General features: G+C 46.6%; 1 protein-coding gene across 2 annotated transcripts in view; it reads left to right on the top strand.

Moving 5' to 3' along the window:
- LOC119979037 (neuron navigator 1-like) overlaps nt 1–21488 on the top strand; it is an 806372-nt gene that overhangs the window by 193930 nt on the left and 590954 nt on the right. For both annotated transcript variants that reach the window (XM_038821010.1, XM_038821009.1), the window contains exon 3: nt 9987–10095. In XM_038821010.1, the coding sequence (XP_038676938.1) occupies nt 10085–10095 (11 nt within the window). In that variant the 5' untranslated portion in view covers nt 9987–10084. The remainder of the gene's footprint in view (nt 1–9986; nt 10096–21488) is intronic.

Genomic DNA, 21488 nt, shown 5'->3' with positions numbered 1-21488 from the left:
CCACATAGGGTTGACTTTAATCTTCATCATTCAAGGTGAAGAGTTGATGTGTGGCATGACCTGACTGTCGCCAGCCCCCACCTCCCGCACCACCCACCTCCCGCACCACCCTGTACCATGTGGAGGTTTGTGGGGAGCATGTTTGGCTGGTGCAGCTACAATTCAGAACAGGCAGAAGTTTCACTTTAAAAATCGATGGTAGCGATGGAGACATCTTCCATGCGATTTCCTCATAACCACATGAGAGGGATGTTCAGGATAAAGTACAGTTAGTGTCTCTGAGGGGCCATGAGGCACTTCAAAGGAACACTGTGGACATTTTCTTGGACAAAAGTATATATTTTTTCTATTGACAATTAGGTCTGTACGAGCCTTTGGAGGAAGGACTAACTGCACGTGTAATAATTCTATACCCACCTGCCATTACTGTCTGTGGACAGAGCTGAATGTACCTCACTTTGTTAGCTTTGTTCAGTTGATAGTATTTTCACCTCTAGGTCAGATATTTTTAAGTAAACTACAGCATGCAGTAGACTGCCAATGAGGTCGTGTTGAATTGTCAGCGTGGATGAGAAGTTAAACCAAGATTCCTCTCCTGAGGTTCAGTAAAATATGCCATAGTATTATTTAATAGGAAAAATTTTACTCGGACAACGTTCTTCCCCCACCCAAGACAAAAAAAAAGATAGCTGGTCATACATTTTTCTTTCTTTCTGTGGGCCAGATAAACTCCCAGGTTTGCATACCTAAGTGACTGTACATAATCTACTGGGGGCCGGTTTAGGTCAGTTAGCTGGACAGCTGATTTGTGATGGAGAGCGAGGCCAACAGCATGAATTGAATTCCTGTACCGACTGAGGTTATTCATGAAGGCCCTGCCTTCTCAACCTCGCACCTCACCTGAGGTGTGGTGATCCTCAGGTTAAATCACCACCAGCCAGCTCTCCCTCTCAAATGGGAAAGCAGACTATGGCTGCCTGGGGCAATGGGAACTTTACTTAATCTATTGGTAGCAAAACATTTTTGGGGATATCCAGAGGAGATAATCCCAAACCTACAAACGTCAAATTAGGAGCACAGATAAGCCATTCAGCCCTCAAGCCTGCTTTGCCATTCAATAAGATTGTGGCTGGTCTGATTGTGGCCTCAACTCTACATTCTTCCTGTCCTACCCTCTAATTTTTCACTCTCTTGTTAGTCAAGCATTTACCTACCTCTGCCTTTAAAAATATTCAATGATCTTGGCTCCACCACTGTCCGATGAAAAGAATTTCAAGTACTCGTGACCCTCTGAGAAAAAAATTATTCTCATCTCTGTCGTGAATGGGAGACACCCTTATTTTTGAACTGTGTCCTTTAGTTGTAGCCTTTCCCACAAGGATAAACATCCTTTCACAATCCGCTCTGTCAAGTCCCCTGAGGATCTAATGTTTCAATACGATCACCTCTCATTTTTCTGAACTCCAATGGATATAGGCCCAGCCTGTGCAATCTTTCCCTGGATGATAACCCCCCCAACTCCCATCACAGGTGTCAGGCAAACACACCTTCTTTGAACTGCTTCAAACACATTTAAAATATCCTTTCTTAAATAAGGAGACCAAAATGGTACACAGTACTCCTGGTCTATACAGCTTTAGAAAACCATCGCTACTTTACTATTCCATTCCCCTTGCAATAAACAACAGCATTCAATTTGCCTTCTTAATCACCTGCTGTACCTGCATATTAACCTTTTGTAATTCATGTATCATGACACCCAGATCACTTTGAACCGCAGAGTTCTGCAATCCCACTCCATTTAAATAATATGCTGCTTTTCTATTCTTTATTATCAAAGGGAGCAAGTTCATGTTTTCCCACGTTATACTCCATCTACTAAATGCTTTCCCACTCACTTAACCTATCTATGTCCCTTTGCAGACTCTTTAAGTGGGATTCTCCTTTCCGGAGACAAAGTCCCCTTGCCGGCGGGAAAGCCTTCGGCAACGGCTCCGGCGTCAACGGGCCCCCAAGGTGTGGAATTCTCACCTGTCTCGGGGGGTAGGTGGATGCCGGAGGGGTTGGCTTCACTCCAGCTGGCTCCAAAGGGACTGCGCGAGTTTGCGCATGCGCCAAAGGGCTGGCGTGATCTTGCGCACGCGCGGAACCACCGGTGTGTTTTGGCGCATGCGCGGGGGGTTCTCTTCTCCGCGCCGGCCATGGCAGAGCCCTACAGGGGCCGGCGCGGAAGGAAGGAGTGCCCCCATGCACAGGCCTGCCCGCAGATCGGTAGGCCTTGATCTCAGGCCAGGCTACCATGCCCCCCCCCACCCCCCGGGGTCGGATCCACCCGTGCACCCCCAAGGACTGCCCCAGCTGACTTACCTGCCAGGTCCCGCTGTGTGGGACCATGCATAACCCACGCCGGCGGGACTGGCCAAAAACAGATGGCTGCTCTACCCATCGGGGCCCAGAGAATTCAACGGTCCCTGACCGGCGTGGCGCGAACCCCGCCCCCGCCCGAAAAATGGCGCCTGAAACTACGGCAGCTGGCGTTGGGGCGGCGGGGGGGATTCACGTTGCCCCCCCCCCCGGGGATTCTCCGACCCGGCAGGGTGGTCGGAGTATCCTGCCTATTATGCCCTCTGCACAGCTTACATTTCAACCTATCCTTGTGTCATCAACAAACAGAGCATCCTGGTCCCTTCCTCCAAGTCATTGATATAGATTGTAAATAGATGAGCGCCCCAGCACTAGTCCCTGTGGCATTACATCTTTCTAATCTGAAAATGACCCATTTGTATCTACTGTCTGATTCTTGTCAGCTCACCAATTCTCTATACATACTGATATGTTACCCTGTACCATGAACTCTCATTTTGTGAAATATCCTTTGATGTGGCAACCTTGTCAAATGCCTTCTGTAAATCCAAGTACAGCATATCCACAGTTTCTCCCTTATTTGGGTTGCTTGTAACTTCCTCAAAGAACTCCAGTGAATTAATCAAACATGATTTCCCTTTCACAAAACCATGTTGACTCTGCCTAATTGCACTGAGATTTTACGTACCCCACTGTAACCTTCTTAATAGATTCTAGCAATTTCCTAATGACAGATGTTATAATGACTGGCCTGCAGTTTCCTGCTTTCTGTCTTCCACCTTCCTTGAATAGCTAATTTCCAATCTGATTCGATTGCTGCAGAGTCTAGGGAATTTTCATTGAATCCTTACAGTGCAAAAGGAGGACATTCAGGCCATAGAGTCTGCACCAAGCCTCTGAAAGAGCACCCTATCCAGGCCCTATCCTCGCAATCCCAACTAACGTTTCGACAATTTAGCATGGCCAATCCACCTCACTTGCACATCTTTGGACTGTGGGGGGAGAACTGTGGGGGGAGACCGGAGCACCTGGAAGAAACCCACGCAGACATGGGGCGAATGTTCAAACTCCACACAGATAGTCACCAAAGTTGGATTTGAACCCGGGTCCCCGGCACTGTGAGGCAGCAGTGTTAACCATTGTGCCAATGTGCCGCTTTTGTTTTTATAATCCTAATGGTTTTTAACATCTTCCCGAGCATTACTTTTGCGTCATCAACAATTGGGAAATTAAGACCGATGCTTTTACTATGTCAGAGAACTGTATAAAATAAAGCATGCAAAGGTACATTACTGCTGACAGAACATGCTTGAATGTACACACCAAGATGCCACAGGACACATCTGCAGGTCACACAATGCCTACCTGACAATAATCATGGAGAGCTATCCATCCAAGCTGCAGGTCAGCAGAGTACCAGCGCAGAGCTATCTGTAAGGGCATCTGTAACTGAAGGAGACTGGCGCATCACATGTCAGCAATGGTTTGGTTCCGTTATCACGGAGTTGCACTACCTCCAGCAGCTATCAGACAAGGGGCTGGATGTTGGACGGCTCACTACCTTACCTGAAAACCTATGCTTGTAACGCGCATTTTGATTGCTTTCACTGTTACCTACCATTCTATACCATTCAGCTTTGGACAAGGCTGCTGATGGGTCTGGCCTTGTTATATTTTTGCAGGATTTTTCTGAATATTTGTTACACCTGCCTTAAATTGGTCCAGTCTCTTTTAATGTCAATTGGATATAGTTTTCCACGATCCCCGCTCAGGTGCTCAGAAATCCACAGGGCGGAATTTTTCCATGAGTTGTCAGAGTGTCAGATTCTGACTGAAAACCAACGTCTATGTCCCCAGATGCACAGGAGAGTTTTCAGACCAGGCCTTGAGCTACTCACACAAAAAAAAAGGAGAATGTTTTAAAGTATGAAAGAAAGCTGACTGGAAATATAAGAACAGATAGCAAGAGTTTCTACAAATATTTAACAAAGAGTAGTAAAGTGAGCTTGGGTATTTTGGAGGGTCAACTAGGAAATTGATAATGGGAAACAAAAAAATGGCAGAAGCATTGAACAGGTATTTTGTTTCTGTCCACTGTGGAAGACAAAAAACACTCAAATATTTGAAAATCAAGAGGTAGAAGAAATGGAGGAAAATAAAACAATCGCAATCATGAAGGAAAAAGCACAGCAATAGCTAACAGCTGGAAGTCCCGAGGCCAATATCCTAGGGTCTTAAAAAATAAAAGTGGCTACAATGATAATAGTTACATTGGTTATGATCTTCCAAGACCGGAGTTCTCCAGTCATTGGGATTCTCTTTCCCGCCGGCAGTGCACCCTCATCTGCAGGTTTCCCGGTGGCATGGGGAAATGGCGCCAATCCTGCCGCCAGCAAATGGCATGCTGCCGAGAAACACTAGGCTGGGGGACCAGAGAATCACGCCCCAAAATTCTCTAGGTTCTGATAAATTCCAGTGAATTGGAAAGCCACAAAGAAGAAAGGAGAGACACAGAAAAGGGAAACTATTGGCCTGTTAGCTTAACATGTGTCATGGGGAGCCTGCTAGAATCCATTATTAAGGAGGTAATAACAGGACGTGTAGAAAATCATAATGTAAACAGGCAGAGTCAACATCATTTTGTGAAAAGTAAATAGGGGTTTTAAAAAAAATATTTTTTATTCTCCTTTTTCACATTTTCTCCCAAATTTACACCCACCAACAACAAACAATAATCAGTAACAAATGTCAATTCCCATATCAATAACGACGATCCCATCTTCCCGCCAAACCCCAAACATTAGCCTGCATGTTCACACAAACAAATGACAAAAAGGAATTAGGGATCACCCATGGTCGCCATTAACACACACAGGCCCCCTCCCTCCCCCCAACCCTCCCACCCACCCGCCCCAACTAATGTTCGATGTTATCCAGTTCTTGAAAGTGCATGATGAATAATGCCCACGAATTGTAAAACCCCTCAATCCTTCCCCTCAGTTGAAACTTAACTTTCTCAAGAGTCAAGAATTCCAACAGGTCCCCTCGCCATGCCAGGGCACAGGGTGGAGATGTTGCTCTCCCACCTATCAGGATCCGCCTTTGGGTGATCAACGAGGCGAAGGCTACAACATCTGCTTCGCACCCGTTTCCAACTCTGGCTGGTCCGACACCCCGAATATGGCCTCCTGGGGACCCGGTTCCAGTTTCACGTGCACCACTTTAGAGATTCCCCTAAAAACTTCCTTCCAGTAATCCTCTAGCTTTGCAAACCGACCCCCAAGAAACAAATCTTTTAGTGTCATAACCCTCTTCTCCTCCCATTTCCGAAAATTTCCATCCCACTTCCCTGCTCAAATCTGTGGTTCCCCCGAATCAGCATTTCCCGTGACCCTGCCCCCAACCCGAAATGTTGGTGAAACTGCCTCCAAATTCTCAATGAAGCTATTATTACCGGACTCCCTGAGGCCATTGGGAGCGGCGCTGTTGCTAGTGCTTTCAATCCCGATCCCCTGCACAAACTCTCCTCCATTCTGACCCACTGGGAATCAACCCCTCTGACCCAGCTCCGCACCTTCTCCACATTCGCCGCCCAGTAGTAATACATCAGGTTCGGAAGACCCAAACCCCCTGCCTGCCTTCCCCTCTGTAGCAGCACCTTTCTAACTCTGGGCACCTTCCCTCCCCATACTAATGAAGTAATTCTTTCCTCAACCTCTCTGCAAACAACCTTTGGCAGGAAAATCAGCAGTCATTGAAAAATAAACAGAAATCGTGGCAACACGTTCATTTCAACCGCCTGTTCCCAACCCGCCAGTGACAGAGTGAGACCATCCCACCTCGCCAGATCAGCTTTCACTCTCCCCACCAAACTAGAAATGTTGTTCTTGCGGAGCCCCCCACCCCCCCCCCCCCCCCCCCCCCCCCCAAGGCAACCTGCACCCCCAGGTACCTAAAGTGAGTCCCTGCCCTACGGAATGGCAGCCCCCCACCCCTGCCGAGCCACCACAAAATACTCACTCTTGTCTAGATTTAGTTTGTACCCCAAGAAAGACTCAAACACTCAAAGCAGTTCCAATATTCCCCCTATCGACACACTCGGTTCCTACACGTATAACAGGAAGTCATCGGCATATAAGTACACCCTATGCTCTATCCCTCCCCCCCCGGCACCATTCCTTTCCATACCACCGAACTTCTTAATGGGGATGGCCAACGGCTCAATCACGAATGAAACAGCAGGGGGGACATAGGACATCCCCGCCTAGTCCCACGGTGGAGAGAAAAGTATCTTGAGCTGATGTTGTTTGTGTGGACACTCGCCCTCGGATCCTTATATAGTAGCTTTACCCAGTTCACAAATCTTGGTCCAATCCCAATCAGCTCCAGAACTGCCATCAAGTAGCCCCATTCTACCTGGTCAAATGCCTTCTCAGCGTTCAATGCCCCAACCACCTCTCTTTCCTTCCCCTCCGCTGGTGTCATAATGACGTTCAATACCCTTCTAATGTTTTGAAAGAGCTGCCTCCCTCTCACGAACCCCATCTGATCTTCACCTACCGCCTTCGGGAGGCACTCCTCCAGCCTACCCGCCAGTACCTTCGCCAATACTTTTGCGTCACATTCAGAAGTGATATGAGCCTATACGACCCACACTCCGTGGACTGATGAGAAAAACGAGTACTCCCGTTCCCTTGGGTGCAGAAATGTCCAAGGGTCCCCCCCCCCCCCCCCCCCCCCCGATGAGACCAGCGAGCGCGGCCGTGACCTGTCCAACCCTTGGCTCCTGCACCCAGTTCCAGTTCCCCCCCCCCCCCCGACTATCAGTCCGTGTGTGTCCAAGTCGGGGATGACCCCAAACACCTTCTTTGCGAATCCCACATCGTCCCAATTGGGACTGCATACAGTTAACAGCACCACTAACCTCCCCTCCAGCACCCCTGTCACAATCACAGATCTACCCCCCTGATCTGCCACCACCTTCTCCATCTGGAAGCGCACTCTTTTGATGACCATTACTGCTACCCCTCGAGCCCTTCCGTCAAATCCAGAGTGAAATACCTGACTAACCCAGCCCATTTTAAGTCTCATCTGGTCTTTCACCCTCAATTGAGTCTCCTGCAGCATTGCTACATCGGCTTCCAAACTTTTAAGATGCGCGAGCACCCTTGACCTCTTGACCGGACCTCCTAACCCCCTCACATTCCACATGACTATCCCAATTGGGGGTCTCTCACCCCCCTTACCGTTCTTATCCATCATTGTCATACCACCGGGCCTTGCCCCTTGAGCCTGACCCGCCCCTATCCATTATTAACATCGAACCCCTTCCCCCCTCCCAAAAACTCCCCCTACATTTTCACCGGGCGGACACGGCCGGAGAATTCCGTCCAGAGTTTCCAAATGGATTTAGAATTTTTGAATGGGGAAGCATTTGGCAGGTGGAGTATAATGTAGAAAAAGGTGACCGTGTTCACTTTGGCTGGAAGAATAACAAAGTAGTATATTCTTTAAATTAAGAGGGGCTATGAATTCTATGGTACAAAGTGTGCCCAGGGTCATGAATCACAAAAGATGATTAGGAAAGCAAATTGAATGTTGCCATTTATTTCAAAGGGAATAGAGTATAGAAGTAGGAAAATGTTGCTACAGATGTACAGGGCTAAGTGAGACCACATCTGGACTACAGTGTACAGTTTTGATCTTTTCACTTAGGAAAGGATGTGCTTGCATTGGAAGCAATTCAGAGAATGTTTGCGTGACTGATTCCTGGGATAAAGGAGCTACTTTATGTGTTAATGCTGAGCAGTTTGGGCCTAAATGTGGTGGAATTTAATATAATGAGAGATGATCATATTGAAACATATATGACCCTGAGGGGACTTGTCAGGGTGCATGCTGAGAGGATGCTTCACCTTGCAAAGGAGTCTAGTTTAGGGAACGATTTTAAAAATTAGGGGCTGCTGTTTAAGACTGAAATGATGAGATTTTTTTTCACTGCGGATCATTAGTCTTTGGAATTCTCTTCCCCAAAGAAGAGTGGAGGCTGGATCATTAAATATTTTCAAGGCTGAGTTAGACAGCTTTGTGACTAACAAGGGAGTCCAGGATTATGGGGGCAGAAAGGAAAGTGGAGTTGAGAACCCAATCAGATCCTCACTGATCTTATCGAAAGGCGGAGCAAGTTCAATGGGCTGAATGGCCTCTTTTTATGATCTTGCATTCTTGTCTGCTGATTGCTTCAACCTTAGCCATTTCTCTTGGCAGTTTTTGTTAGTAGTGGTCTGCTGTTGCCTTCCACTCTTCAGTCGCAGCATCAGGAGGCAGATCCAAAGTTTACCTCAGCCAAAATGGGAATTGAACCCTGCTGTTGGTGTTATTCTGAACGACTGGCTAGCCATCGAGCCAACTGAGCATTTAATTAAAAAGGCACAGCATGTAATTAAAAAGGGCAAATGGAATGTTTGCGTTTTTGCAAAAGAACTGGAGTATAAAAGTAGAGAAGTGTTGTTGCAATTGTATAGGGTGTTGGTGAGACCATTTCTAGAGTGTTGAATCCAGTTTCGGTCTCCTTATTTGAAGAGCGATATAGTGGCATTGGAGGCAGTTCAAAGGAGATTCACCAGATTGATTCTGGGGACATAAGGGTTGATGTATGAGGAGAGATTAAACCTTCTGGGCTTATACTCGCTGGAGTTTAAAAGGATGAGAGAGGGTCTGATCGAAGTATATAAAATACTAAAAAGGATTGATAAAGTAAATGTAGACCAAATGTTTCCCCCTTGCAGGGCAATCTAGGATGAGCAGTCACAGATATAGGGCGGGATTTACCCGCTGTTCACGCCAGCAGGAAATTCCGATCCCACTCCGGCACACGGGTTTCCAGGCGACGAGGGGTGCTGTCACCGGGAAATCTTGTTGACAATGGCGGGGTCGGTAGATCCTGCTGGCGAGCCACGTCTGCTGCTGAAAATCAGGCAGCGAGGTTGTCAGTAAATCCTGTCCATAGGTTGAGCGGCGGTAGTTTTAAAACTGAGATGAGGAGAAACTACTTCTCGCGTACTTCTCAATTCTTTTCACTACTCACTACTTTTCAAATCTTGGTGAATTTGTTGAACTTGTTGCCCCATAATGCAGTGGAATCTGAGTCATTAAATGGTTTCAAGAAGGTGATAGATATATTTCTGATTTTAAAAAAAGGGTTAAAGGGCTTTGGGGAACAGGTAAGGAGGTGAATTTGAGACCAGGAAGTGGTCAGCCAATATCTGATTGAATGGCGGAGCAGGCTCGAAGGGCTGAATTGCCTATTTCTGCTCCTAATTTCTATGTTCCCATGTTCCGATGGAACCAGCTATCTTTTTTTCACGTGAATTACATGTCCCTTAGACTGCATTGCTGAAGGGTCACCAAAATATGGAAAGTAATATTTATCATATGTCAGATTATTTTACTGTCAGCAGCTTTCTAGGTCTTAGAAGAATTTTTCTGAGTATGTTTTGTGCACCCCAACTATTCTGTATGACAAGATCCTAGTGGATTCTCAAGAATTGTGGATTAAATTAAATTGAATTGAGTTTAGAGGTGCAAGTATAATTTATGTAATTTTCTTTTTTTTTCACAAGAAATAGGAAACTGGACATTAATGGCTACTACTAACACATCATCCCGTCAACTGGCACAAGATTCAGACTGACATTTCCCCCTCAAGGAGCACTTAGACATGCAGTCCAGGTAGGTGTCTCTGTGATATTCATGGCTACGATGTGAGAGTTCAGGTTAATAAATGATTGTACTGAGAGAAATGACAAGATGTTACTGACATTTTGGGCGAGGACAGAAAATTTGACGTTCCAGCCAAAACTCAATTTGTTGTCAGTGCCACCGGAAAATCCCAGCTGTGAAGGAGGTTGGAAGATTTGGGCCTCTCGGTCCAAAAGCAAACCATTGCGATCATCAAGTTTTATATGGTGCTATTTAATGTTTCAAGCTTAATATTTCCTTCAACATAGTATGTGGACAGTGATAGAGTTGAATAATCCACCTCTCAGTGCTGACTTTTTAATGTATTGACGACATGGAGAAAGATGGATAGCTGTCAGAATTACAATGAAGAAATAGATTCAGATGCTCCTGTATAATGTTGGGTTACATGGTTTATGTTTAAGATCGAATCACTTCCTTAAACTCAGTTCTTCTGAAGAAATTTTGCTGTTTGAGTTTCAAAATACTTTCATATGATTTTGGATGATGCCAATTACCTCTGCTGCCGTTCTTAAAACAAAAATGTAGATATGATTAAAAGGGTGAGCGAGATGGATAAAAAGCAGGGGGTGAAATTCATGTGTAATAGAGCAACATGGGCAACAACAGGGTAGCACGGTGGCACTGCTGCCTCACAGCTCCAGTCCCTGGCTTCAATTCCGGCCTTGGGTGACTGTCAGTGTGGAGTTTGCACTTTCTCCACTTGACTGCATGGGTTTCCTCTGGGTGCTCCGGTTTTCTCCCACAGTCGAAAGATGTGCAGGTTATGTGGATTGGACATGCTAAATTGTTCCTTGGTGTCCAAAAGTTAAAATAGGATTACTGGGTTACGGGGATAGGGTGGAGGCATGGGCTTAAATAGGGTGTTCTTTCCCAGGGCAGGTGCAGACTCGATGGGCAAAATGGCATCCTTCTGCACTGGAGGGATTCTATGATTCTATGAATAAATTGGCGGTCTGATTTATACTTCGTAAAGAAATTTAACGGAGTGTGAAAGGCACAGCTGATTCACTATTGCCAATTCTGTTGACTGCCCGAGACAAACTTCACTCTCTTTATCTGTAATTATAATTTGCTCCAAGTCTGGGTCTCAGCATAACATTGATTAAAGCAAATGAAGTACAGAGGAACAGATCTACATGCATAAGATCTATCAAAACCCTATCCTAAAATACTGATGAGTCGGGAGCAGGGGGTTGCAAAGTTATAGATCAAAGGTGAGTTTTGATGTTCACCAGTTAATTTACATAAAGGAATTAGCATGACTGGTACTTATTGTTTAAACTTAATCTGATTAATTTCCAGTTCAGTAACAATGCAATAGGTAATTACTATTCTGATTAAAGATTATATGATCACATTAAGATTTAGACCTCTATTTTTGGTGAGCCATTCATTATAAAGCATGAAATACTGCTTGTCGGCAGAAAATGTACAAAAGAATTAATTGCAATGATAAAATATAATGCTTGTGCTAATTGTGCGAAGTGCAAAACATTAAGTACCATTTTACAAGTGCGATTCTTTCGATATCCACATGGCCTTAGATCATAAGGTAGGAGAGCATTTCAGACTTCAGAGGATAGTCATTGCTGCCACCTTTCGTGATTCACCGCAGACCCAGGTATGTGTCCCATTTTCAGAATTCTGAGCCATGACCAACAGTGGAACCAGTGAATTTTTAGTGATGATGATGGAAGATCTGGAACCTCAAGGAGCACAGGCTGCTTACAGGCGACGGATCTTTTGGGAGGAGGATTTCTGCTTTCTTTAAGTACATATGAGGGAAGCAACAGGAAACCACCTCATGTATTCTTTTCCCTAGTCATATTGTTCATTGAAGTTGAGAGCAGGGTGCTCCTATAGACACGGTAGCACAGTGGTTAGCACTGTTGCTTCACAGCGCCAGGGTTTTAGGTTCGATTCCCAGCTTGGGTCACTGTCTATGTGAGTCTGCACGTTCTCCCTCTGTCTGCTTGGGTTTCCTCCGGGTGCTCCAGATTCCTCCCACACGTCCCGAAAGATGTGCTTGTTAGATGAATGAGACCTTCTGAATTCTCCCTCTGTGTACACGAACAGGCGCCGGAATGTTGGTGACTAGGGGCTTTTCAGAGTAACTTAATTGCAGTGTTAATGTAAGCCTACTTGTGACAATTAGAAAGATTACTATTATTAACAGCACAAGAAGAAAACGTAGGACTGGAGTGGAGAAATGAGCAGGGGATTTGCCATTGGACAGATCACTACTACATGAAGGGACTGAATAATTGGTACTCTGATAGAACTCTTCACTTGCACCACTTCGTTGCCCCATCATTGTTTCAGGGAGAATGGAGACTAGACAATTGCTTAATGGGAAACAGGTAGCTCTCAGGAGTCCTGATTCTTGACCTCATTCAGAAATTCACTACCAGGCACAGATTGTTAATAATAGTAAGGCTCATATCACCGCTGGAATTCTTCTGGCAAATATAACTAACAGGCTCAAGTAGCGATTCTATTGCTTGGGGGATGGGGTTTTTTGGGGAGTGGTTGTTTCTTAGATATGCTAATATCTCCAAGATGGTTGGCATCTAATGTACCTTGCACAGTTTTACAATTAATAGAGAAATTAAAATGCAAAAGCTGGATGAGGAGGCCTGTAGCCACCTAAAATGGACACTGGACTAACAAGATGGAGAATTGCTAAGACTGCAGGGAAAAAGCAGTTTAGCCAAGACAGCAGTCTGCAAAGACTGATTAGCATTTTGCAAGCAGCAAAACTAGTTTCTGGCCAGGTGGAAGATCTCAAACCAAAGGTGTTAATGGCAAAACGCTTTGCATATTAATGAGGCAATCCAGATCTGGGCACACACAATGGCAACATTTAGGTTTGAATAGATACTTTAAGTGGATGTCCAGACAGAGCGGCACCAGAAGTATCCACTATAGAAACCGCCCCCTCCATCAAGAAGAGACCCTCACATTGGGGGAATTCAAAAGATATCGATTGGAATTTGGTCCAATCGATACCTGAAGGTAAAGCCCGCCCCAAAAGAGGCACGGACATTGGGGTCCTATAAAAGATAGACCCCACACATGGTCCTGTCTGTTTTGTGCTCCGGCTTCAGCTGTTGTTTCGTGCTCCGGCTTTGACCAAGAACTTCAACCTGTATCCTGACTCCAGCCGTTGAGCACCAGCCGCCGAACCGTAAGTGACAATACGACGCTCGCTACGCGAACCAGGCCCACTAGACCCCCAGCGACCAGCACACTCTCTGAAGGTTGCAGACCAAGATCGGAACGAAGGCCTCGCTCCCTGACCTTGCCTGTTCCTGTTTAGCTAAGTATTCTGATCGCTTAGTTTAGTTGTAGCTTAGTCCCTTAGCGTGTGCATGCGTATTTATTATATTTGTAATAATAAATACTAATCGTTTGGAACTTACTAATCGGTGTATCGTTTTATTACTTTGAACCTGACCTTGGAATATTTGTGAGGTGTCTAGATACGGCACCTGGCGACTCCCGAGCTGAAAATACATACCTAGTAGTGTTAAGCACACGGCCTTTAAACGGAGGTGTGTTAATACACTCCAATAAACGCGAATTACACTCAAGTAAAACGTGCAACAGGCCCCAATCAAATCGGTACTAGAGAATGACGGCGAGGAAGAGGAGAAAATGGTTCAATATCTGGGAAGACACAAGTGCTAATCACTGACAATGTTTTCCCCCAAATGTCTAACCTGACTCCAGCTTAAACTGTCCTGTTCTATTTTTCAAAAATATATCAGTATTTTTATCATTACCACAGCTGCCATTGCAATACTATACAGAGAGGTCGATCTTCTCTCTTTTACTTCTTATGGCAGCAGCTGCAAATCAGAAAGTTAAAATAATACTGTCTCACCATTATGCTTTGCATCTGTCTTGTTTTTAAAAAGCAGCCTTTAAGGACGACCAGCAGCCCTGTTAGAATTATAAGGATTTTTCAATAGTTGGGTTTTGCAACTGAGTGTCGAACGTAACATGGGCGGATCATGTGATTGTTCTAAAATCTGCTTGATAACTAGCCTGGGGTGGTTAAAGATCAAAAGGAGGGCCAGATTGTGTTAGTGGGGCAAAAGTGTTAGCTGTTCATGGGTAGAAACAATGCCAGCCGTCTGAGTTCACAATGAATAGACTGAGTATCCCAACCATCCAGAAAGATATTAAAAGTATTGCGTTATTAACAGTTCTGATATAAACTCTCTGTTTACTTGTCAGACAAAAGAGAAGCAGGCTCCAAAATAACTAATCAGTATTTCCACCGGGCTGCATGGCAATTGTGCTTCACATTACCATGGGGAAGAGGGAAGTAAACGCTATATTGAGATCAGGTTCCAGTCTTCCCTCCAAATCAATGAAAATCACAGGCAAACAGTGGTTTTGTATGGCCAGCGGAGAGAAGAGGCTTTGTGAGCTACTATAATGGGATGCAGGATGTTTCTAGTAGAAGAGACATACCCTGCAGCTTTCTAAGGATTCTGGGACATTCTTCCTGGTGTGGTCAGAGGAGAAGAATTATGGAGACAGGCTTTACGCTGGTACTCTCTGAAACTCCCTGAAAACTAGAAGAGGTGTCTTGGGGAGATCAGTCAAAGTTACTAGTTTGTGAAATGAGGAAATTCAGACCCATTTGAAGCTGGGAACAACTGTGGACTGTTTGCGAAAAGGAATGCAGTTCAGTGGAGAGTACGATGTGAGTTTAAAAGGGAGTGTTCCTTTCCATAGTTTAAAGTATAAGTTGCACACAAAACGAAAATGGGACTTCGTCAACAGTGATTTTGGTTCAGTAATTTGTTACAGTAAAGGTTTTGAAGTGGAATCTTGTGTCATTCTTTCAGCTATTAACTGGAAGTTTGAATTTCTCTTTTTAAGAGTTAGCGCTCTCTAAGGGGATTGTAACGACCTTTTAACACCGACTGGCACATATTTGTAACTTCATCCATGGGACTTCCCGATTCATTAGGCAGTTTGTGCTGCAAGCTATTTAAACCTGCTGACTGTGCGTTACAACAAATTTTCATCTCAGTGCAACACAGGTTTGCACGGTGCCAAAAAGCAGTTGCGCTTGTTCCTCCAACTCCCATCGTTCATATAATCATAGAATCTATGTAAGAAGTCTTACAACACCAGGTTAAAGTCCAACAGGTTTGTTTCAAACACGAGTTTTCGGAGCACTGCTCCTTCCTCAGGTGGTAGGACCTTCGGGAGTATCATGGAACAGAGGGACCTTGGAGTTCAGGTGCACGCCTGAGGAAGGAGCAGTGATCCGAAAGCTCGTGTTTGAAACAAACCTGTTGGACTTTAACCTGGTGTTGTAAGACTTCTTACTGTGCTCACCCCAGTCCAACGCCGGCATCTCCACATCATAGAATCTATGACACTGAGACAGGTCATTCTGCCCAAACTGGTCCATGTCAACCAAAACATCCATCTCAGCTAACCCCATTTGCCTGAATTTGGCTCATACCCCTCTAAACCTTTCCTATCCATGTATCTGTCCAAATATCTTTTAAATGTCAATGTCCCTCCCTCAACTACTTCCTCTGGCAGCTCATTCCACATTCATACCACCCTCTGTGTATAAAAGTTGCTCCTCATGTTCCCATTAATTATTTCCCCTCTTAATTTAAACCCGTGTCCTCCAGTTCTCGATTCCCCAACCCTGGGAAAAAGACTGAGTGCATTCACCCTAACCGTGCCTCTCATGATCTTATGCAACTCTATAAGTTCATCCCTCAGTCTGCTATACTCCAAAGAAAAATGTCCTAGCCTGTCCAATCTCTCCCTATAACTCAGTCCCCTGAGTCCTGACAACATCCTTGTAAATCTCTTCTGCAGTCTCTCCAGTTTAATAACACCTTTCCTATAGCATGGCGGCCAAAACTGAACACAATATTCCAGGTGCAGCCTCACCAATGTCCTGTACAATGACAACATAACTTCGCAACTTCTATACTCAATGCCCTGATTGATTGAAGGCCAGCATGCCAAAAGCATCCGTCACTGTCCTATCTACCTGTGACTCCACCTTTAGAGAACTGTGCACCTGAACTCCAAGGTCCCTCTGTTCCATAATACTCCCAAAGGTCCTACCATTTATCGTGAAAGTCCTTCCTTGATTGGACTTTTCAAAATGCAGCACCTGACACTTATCTGTGTTGAACTCCATTTGCCATATATCGGCCCATTTCCCCAGCTGATCAAGATACTGCTACAATTTGTGATAACCTTCCTCACTGTCACAATACCACCTATTTTAGTGTCATCTGCAAACTTACTGATCATGCCTTGTACATTCACATCCAAATTGTTGATATAGATAAAAAAAACAGCAATGGGCCCAGCACTGACCTTGAGGCAGAACACTAGTCACAGGTTTCCAGTTCGACAAGCATCCTTCCACCATTACCCTCTGCTTCCCACCATCAAGCCAATTGTATATCCAATTTGCCAGCTCTCACTGGATTCCATATGATCTAACCTTCCAAAGCAGCCTACCATGTGGAACTTTATCAAAGGCCTTACTGAAGTCCATGTAGACAAGGTCTACCACCCTGCCCTCATCAACCTTCCTGGTCACTTCATCAAAGAACTCAAACAAATATGTAAGGCATGATCTCCCATGCACAAAGCCATGCTAACTACTTCTAATCACATCCCTTCTTTCCAAATGCCTGTATATCTTATCCCTCAGACTCCTCTCCAGTAACTTATCCACCACAGATGTTAGGCCTACTGGTCTATAATTCAATGGTTTTCCTTTGCAGCCCTTCTTAAATAAGGGCATAACATTTACTACCCTCCAGTCTTCTGGTACCTCACCCGTGGCTAACGATGATGTAAATATCTCAGCCAAGGCTCCCCAAATTCTTCTTTAGCCTCACACAGTGTTCTTGGGTATACCTGGCCAGGGCAAGGAGATTTATCCATCTTCGTAGATTTTAAAATGTCCATCACCTCCTCTGTGTTATGTTATGCTGTTTGATTAACATAAGTTGCTGTTGACCATAGGCAACGTTGAAAGACACTCCAGTCCTTGAAGTGAGTTGAAAGGATTTATTCAGTATCAACAACTAGATAAATGAGTTCGACACTCTGCTGATTTAACTCTAGTAACTCAGCGATGGTGACTAACTGTACAACTGGGATCTAGGCCACATGTGGTGACCCAGCCTGAGATCGAAACTATTCTGGTGGTAATCCTACAGTCCCTGCCAGCAGTGAGAGGGAGGGTCCAGTGTGTGCCTGGTTTCATAATGAGTTGTGTAGTGCCCTCTAGTGGTCGTGCCACCGCTGGGTGTTCTGATTAACCCATCAGTTTCATGTCAGTCGACATATCATTACACTCTACTGTAATGCGAACTGCCCTGATATATTGCCACTAATCTTCCCTATATGTGTCCACTTTGGTCCTTGAGGGGCCCTATTCTCTCTCTTATTATTCTTTTTCCTTTAATATACTCCAAAGATCGCTATCTCTGGACTCAGCACCACCCGTGTGTTAAGCACCTTGGACATTGCCTTCGAGAACCCTTGCCAGAACTCTCTAAGCTCTGGGCATGCCCAAAACATGTGGACATTGTTTACAGGGCTGCCCTTGCACCTCATACAACTGTCTTCTACCACACAAAAACTTGCTCATTCTCGCTGCCGTCATGTGTACCCGGTGGACCACCTTAAATTGAATTAGACTGAGCCTGGCACAGGATGAGGAGGAATTAACCCTGCCCAGGACCTCTGCCGACAGACCCGCTTCCAACTCCTCACTTAGCTCCTCCTCCCACTTGCCCTTGAGCTCCTCCATCGGGGTTTCCTCCGCCTCCTGTAGTTCCTGGTAGATATCCGATACCCTCCCCTCCGCCACCCAGGTGCCGGAGACCACCCTGTCCTGTATCCTCAGTGGCGACAGCGTCGGAAAGGCTACTACCTGTTTTTTCAGGAAGGCACGTACTTGCAGATATTTAAAGACGTTTCCTTGACGGCAGATTAAATTTGTCCTCTAGCGCCTTCAAACTGGGAAAGCTTCCGTCTATGAACAGATCTCCCATCCCTCTGATGCCTGCCCTCTGCCAGCTCTGGAACCCACCATCCATCCTACCCAGGACAAACCTGTGGTTGTTGCATATCGGGGTCCAGACCGACGCTCCCTCCACATTCTTGTGCCTCCTCCAATGTCCCCAGATCCGCAGTGTCACCAGCACCTCCGGACTTGTGGAGTAACGAGTCGGCGAGAATGGCAAAGGAGCCATTATCAAAGCTCCCAGACTAGTACCTTTACATGACGCTGCCTCCAGCTGCTCTCATGCCCCCCCCCCCCCCACCCCCACCCCCACCCCCTTTGCCCACTTCTTAATCATAACTATATTAGCCGCCCAGTAGTAGTTGCAAAAGTTCGGCAGCGCCGACCCACCCCACCCCCTGAATGCACTCCAACAGCGATCTCCTTACTCGCGGGGTCTTATTCGCCCACACAAAGCCCGTAATGATCCTACTCACCCGCTTAAAAAAGGCCTTAGGGATGAAGATGGGGAAGCACTGAAAGACAAACAAAAATCTGGGGAGGACAGTCATTTTCACGGTCTGCACCCTCCCTGCCAATAACAGCGGGAGCATGTCTCACCTTTTAAAGTCTCCTTCCATTTGCTCCACCAACCGGATCAGGTTGAGCCTGTGCAGGGCATCCCATTTCCTGGCCACCTGTATACCCAGGTAACAAAAACTTTTCTCTACCATCCTGAGCGTCAGCTCTTTCAGTCTCTCCTCTTGCCCCTTGGCCTGGATCACAAACAACTCGCTCTTTCCCATGTTCAGTTTGTACCCTGAAAAACTACCAAAATCCCTCAGGATCCGCAGAGTCTCCCCTATCCCCTCCACAGGGTCCGAAATGTACAGGAGCAAATCATCTGCGTATAGCGAGACCCGATGTTCCAACCCCCCCCCCCCTCCCCCCCAAACCAGTTCCTCGAGGCTCTCAGCGCCATAGCTAGTGGTTCTATAGCTAGGGCAAATAGTAACGGGGAGAGGGACACCCCTGCCTCTTTCCCCGGTGAAGCTTGAAGTACCCCGACCTCAGCCAGTTTGTACATACACTTGCTACAGGCGCCTGGTACAGCAATTTCACCCGGCCAATAAAGCCCTCCCCAAACCCGAACCTCCCCAGTGTTTCCCACAGGTACTCCCACTCCACCCGGTCAAAGGCTTTCTCTGCGTCCATCGCTGTTGCCACCTCCGCCTCCCCTCCCTCTGAGGACATAATAACATTCAAAAGTCTCCGGATATTAGTATTGAGTTGTCTGCCTTTAACAAACCCAGTCTGATCTTCCTCTATCACCCCTGGGACGCAAACCTCAATTCTTGTGGCCAGAATCTTAGCTAGCAATTTGGCATCCACGTTTAAAAGCGAAATCGGCCTGTATGACCCGCAATGTTCCGTGCCTTTCCCTCATTTAAGAATGAGTGAGATCAAAGACTGTGACATTGTTGGGGGGGAGGGTTCCTTTCTCTCTAGCCTCATTGGAAGTCCTCTTCAGGAGTGGGCTCAATATTTCCGAAAATTTCTGATAGAATTCTACCTGGTAACCATCCGGCCCCGGGGCTTTACCCAATTGCATGCCCTCTATACCCTTGACACTCTCCTCCAATTCAATCGGGGGCCCCAGCCCCTCCACCAGGTCCTCTTCCACCTTTGGAAACCTCAACTGGTCCAGAAATTACCTCATCCCTTCCGTTCCCGTCGGGGGCTCCGACTAGTACAGTTTACTGTAGAATTCCTTAAAGACTCCGTTCACCCCCCCTGGATCCAAGACCCTCCTTATTCTTTACGCCCCCGATTTCCCTGGCGGCCTCCCTCTTTCGCAGTTGGTGTGCCAGCATTCTACTTGCTTTCTCCCCGTACTCATAGACTGCCCCCCACCCCTTGCCTTCCTCAGCTGTGCTACTGCTTTCTCTGTGGTCAGCAGTTCAAACTCGTCCTGCAGACTCCGCCGCTCCCTCAGTAGCCCCACTTCAGGGGCCTCCGCATATCTCCTGTTCACTCAGAGTATCTCCTCTACCAGTCTTCCCCTCTCCGCTCTTTCTCTCTTTTTCCCATGGGATCGAATTGAGATGAGTTCCCCTCTGGCAACTGCCTTCAGAGCCTCCCAGACCGTTGTCGCTGCTACCTCACCCGTATCGTTTGTTTCCAGGTAATCCTGGATGTTCCTGCTAATCTGCCCGCAAACCTCTTCATCCGCCAGCAGCCCCACATCCAGTCTCCTGAGTGGGCGCTGCCCTCTCTCCTCACTAAGCCGCAGGTCCACCCAGTGCAAGGCATGGTCCGAGACTGTGATTGCTGAGCATTCTGTCCCCGCCACCTTTGGGATGAATGCCCTGTTCAAGACAAAGACGTCTATGCGGGAATAAACCTTATGAACGTGGGAGAAAAAAGAGAACTCCTTCGCTCTCGGCCGCGCGAACCTCCAGGGATCCACCCCCCCACCAGTTCCTTAGCCACTGCCGGCCGCTTCCCTGTCCTGGACTTCGACCGGTCCAGCTCGGGGTCAATGACCGTGTTAAAGTCTCCCCCCATGATCAGGTTGTGTGACTCTAAGTCCGGGATTTTGCCTAGCATGCGTCTCATAAATTCCACATCATCCCAATTCGGAGCATAGACGTTGACAAACACAAAAACCAGGGGCTGGTTTAGCTCACTCAGCTAAATCGCTGGCTTTTAAAGCAGACCAAGCAGGCCAGCAGCACGGTTCGATTCCCGTACCAGCCTCCCCGGACAGGCGCCGGAATGTGGCGACTAGGGGCTTTTCACAGTAACTTCATTGAAGCCTACTCGTGACAATAAGCGATTTTCATTTCATTTCATTTCATCTGGACCCCCTCCCACTTTCCAGTCACCATTATATACCTGCCCCCCTTATCTGCCACAATTCTCCCAGCCACGAATGCCACACCCTTAGGGATCAGAATTGCTACCCCCCGGTCTTCGAATCCAGCCCTGAATGGAACACCTGGCCTACCCCTCCCTTTCTCAATCTCGTGTGATCTGCGAGCGATAAATGTGTCTCCTGAAGCATTGCTACGTCTGCCTTTAACCCCTTTAGATGCGCAAACACGCGCGCTCGTTTGACCGGCCCATTCAAACCCCTCACATTCCACGTGATCAGCCTTGATGGAGGGCTAACTGCCCACCCACCCCTGCCGACTAGCCATCGCCCTTTCTTGGCCAACCTCGAGCCCGCTCCACAGGGAGCCGCCACCCCCCAACCCTCAATTGATACCCCAAAATTGATACCTCCTCTGTCAGCAAAGCAGCATCATCCCTCCCCTCCCCCCCCCCCCAATAG

Source organism: Scyliorhinus canicula, chromosome 15, assembly GCF_902713615.1.
Source record: "Scyliorhinus canicula chromosome 15, sScyCan1.1, whole genome shotgun sequence".
Lineage (NCBI taxonomy): Eukaryota > Metazoa > Chordata > Chondrichthyes > Carcharhiniformes > Scyliorhinidae > Scyliorhinus > Scyliorhinus canicula.
The sequence above is the reverse complement of the archived record's forward strand: the minus strand, read 5'-3'. Positions and strand labels throughout refer to the sequence as shown.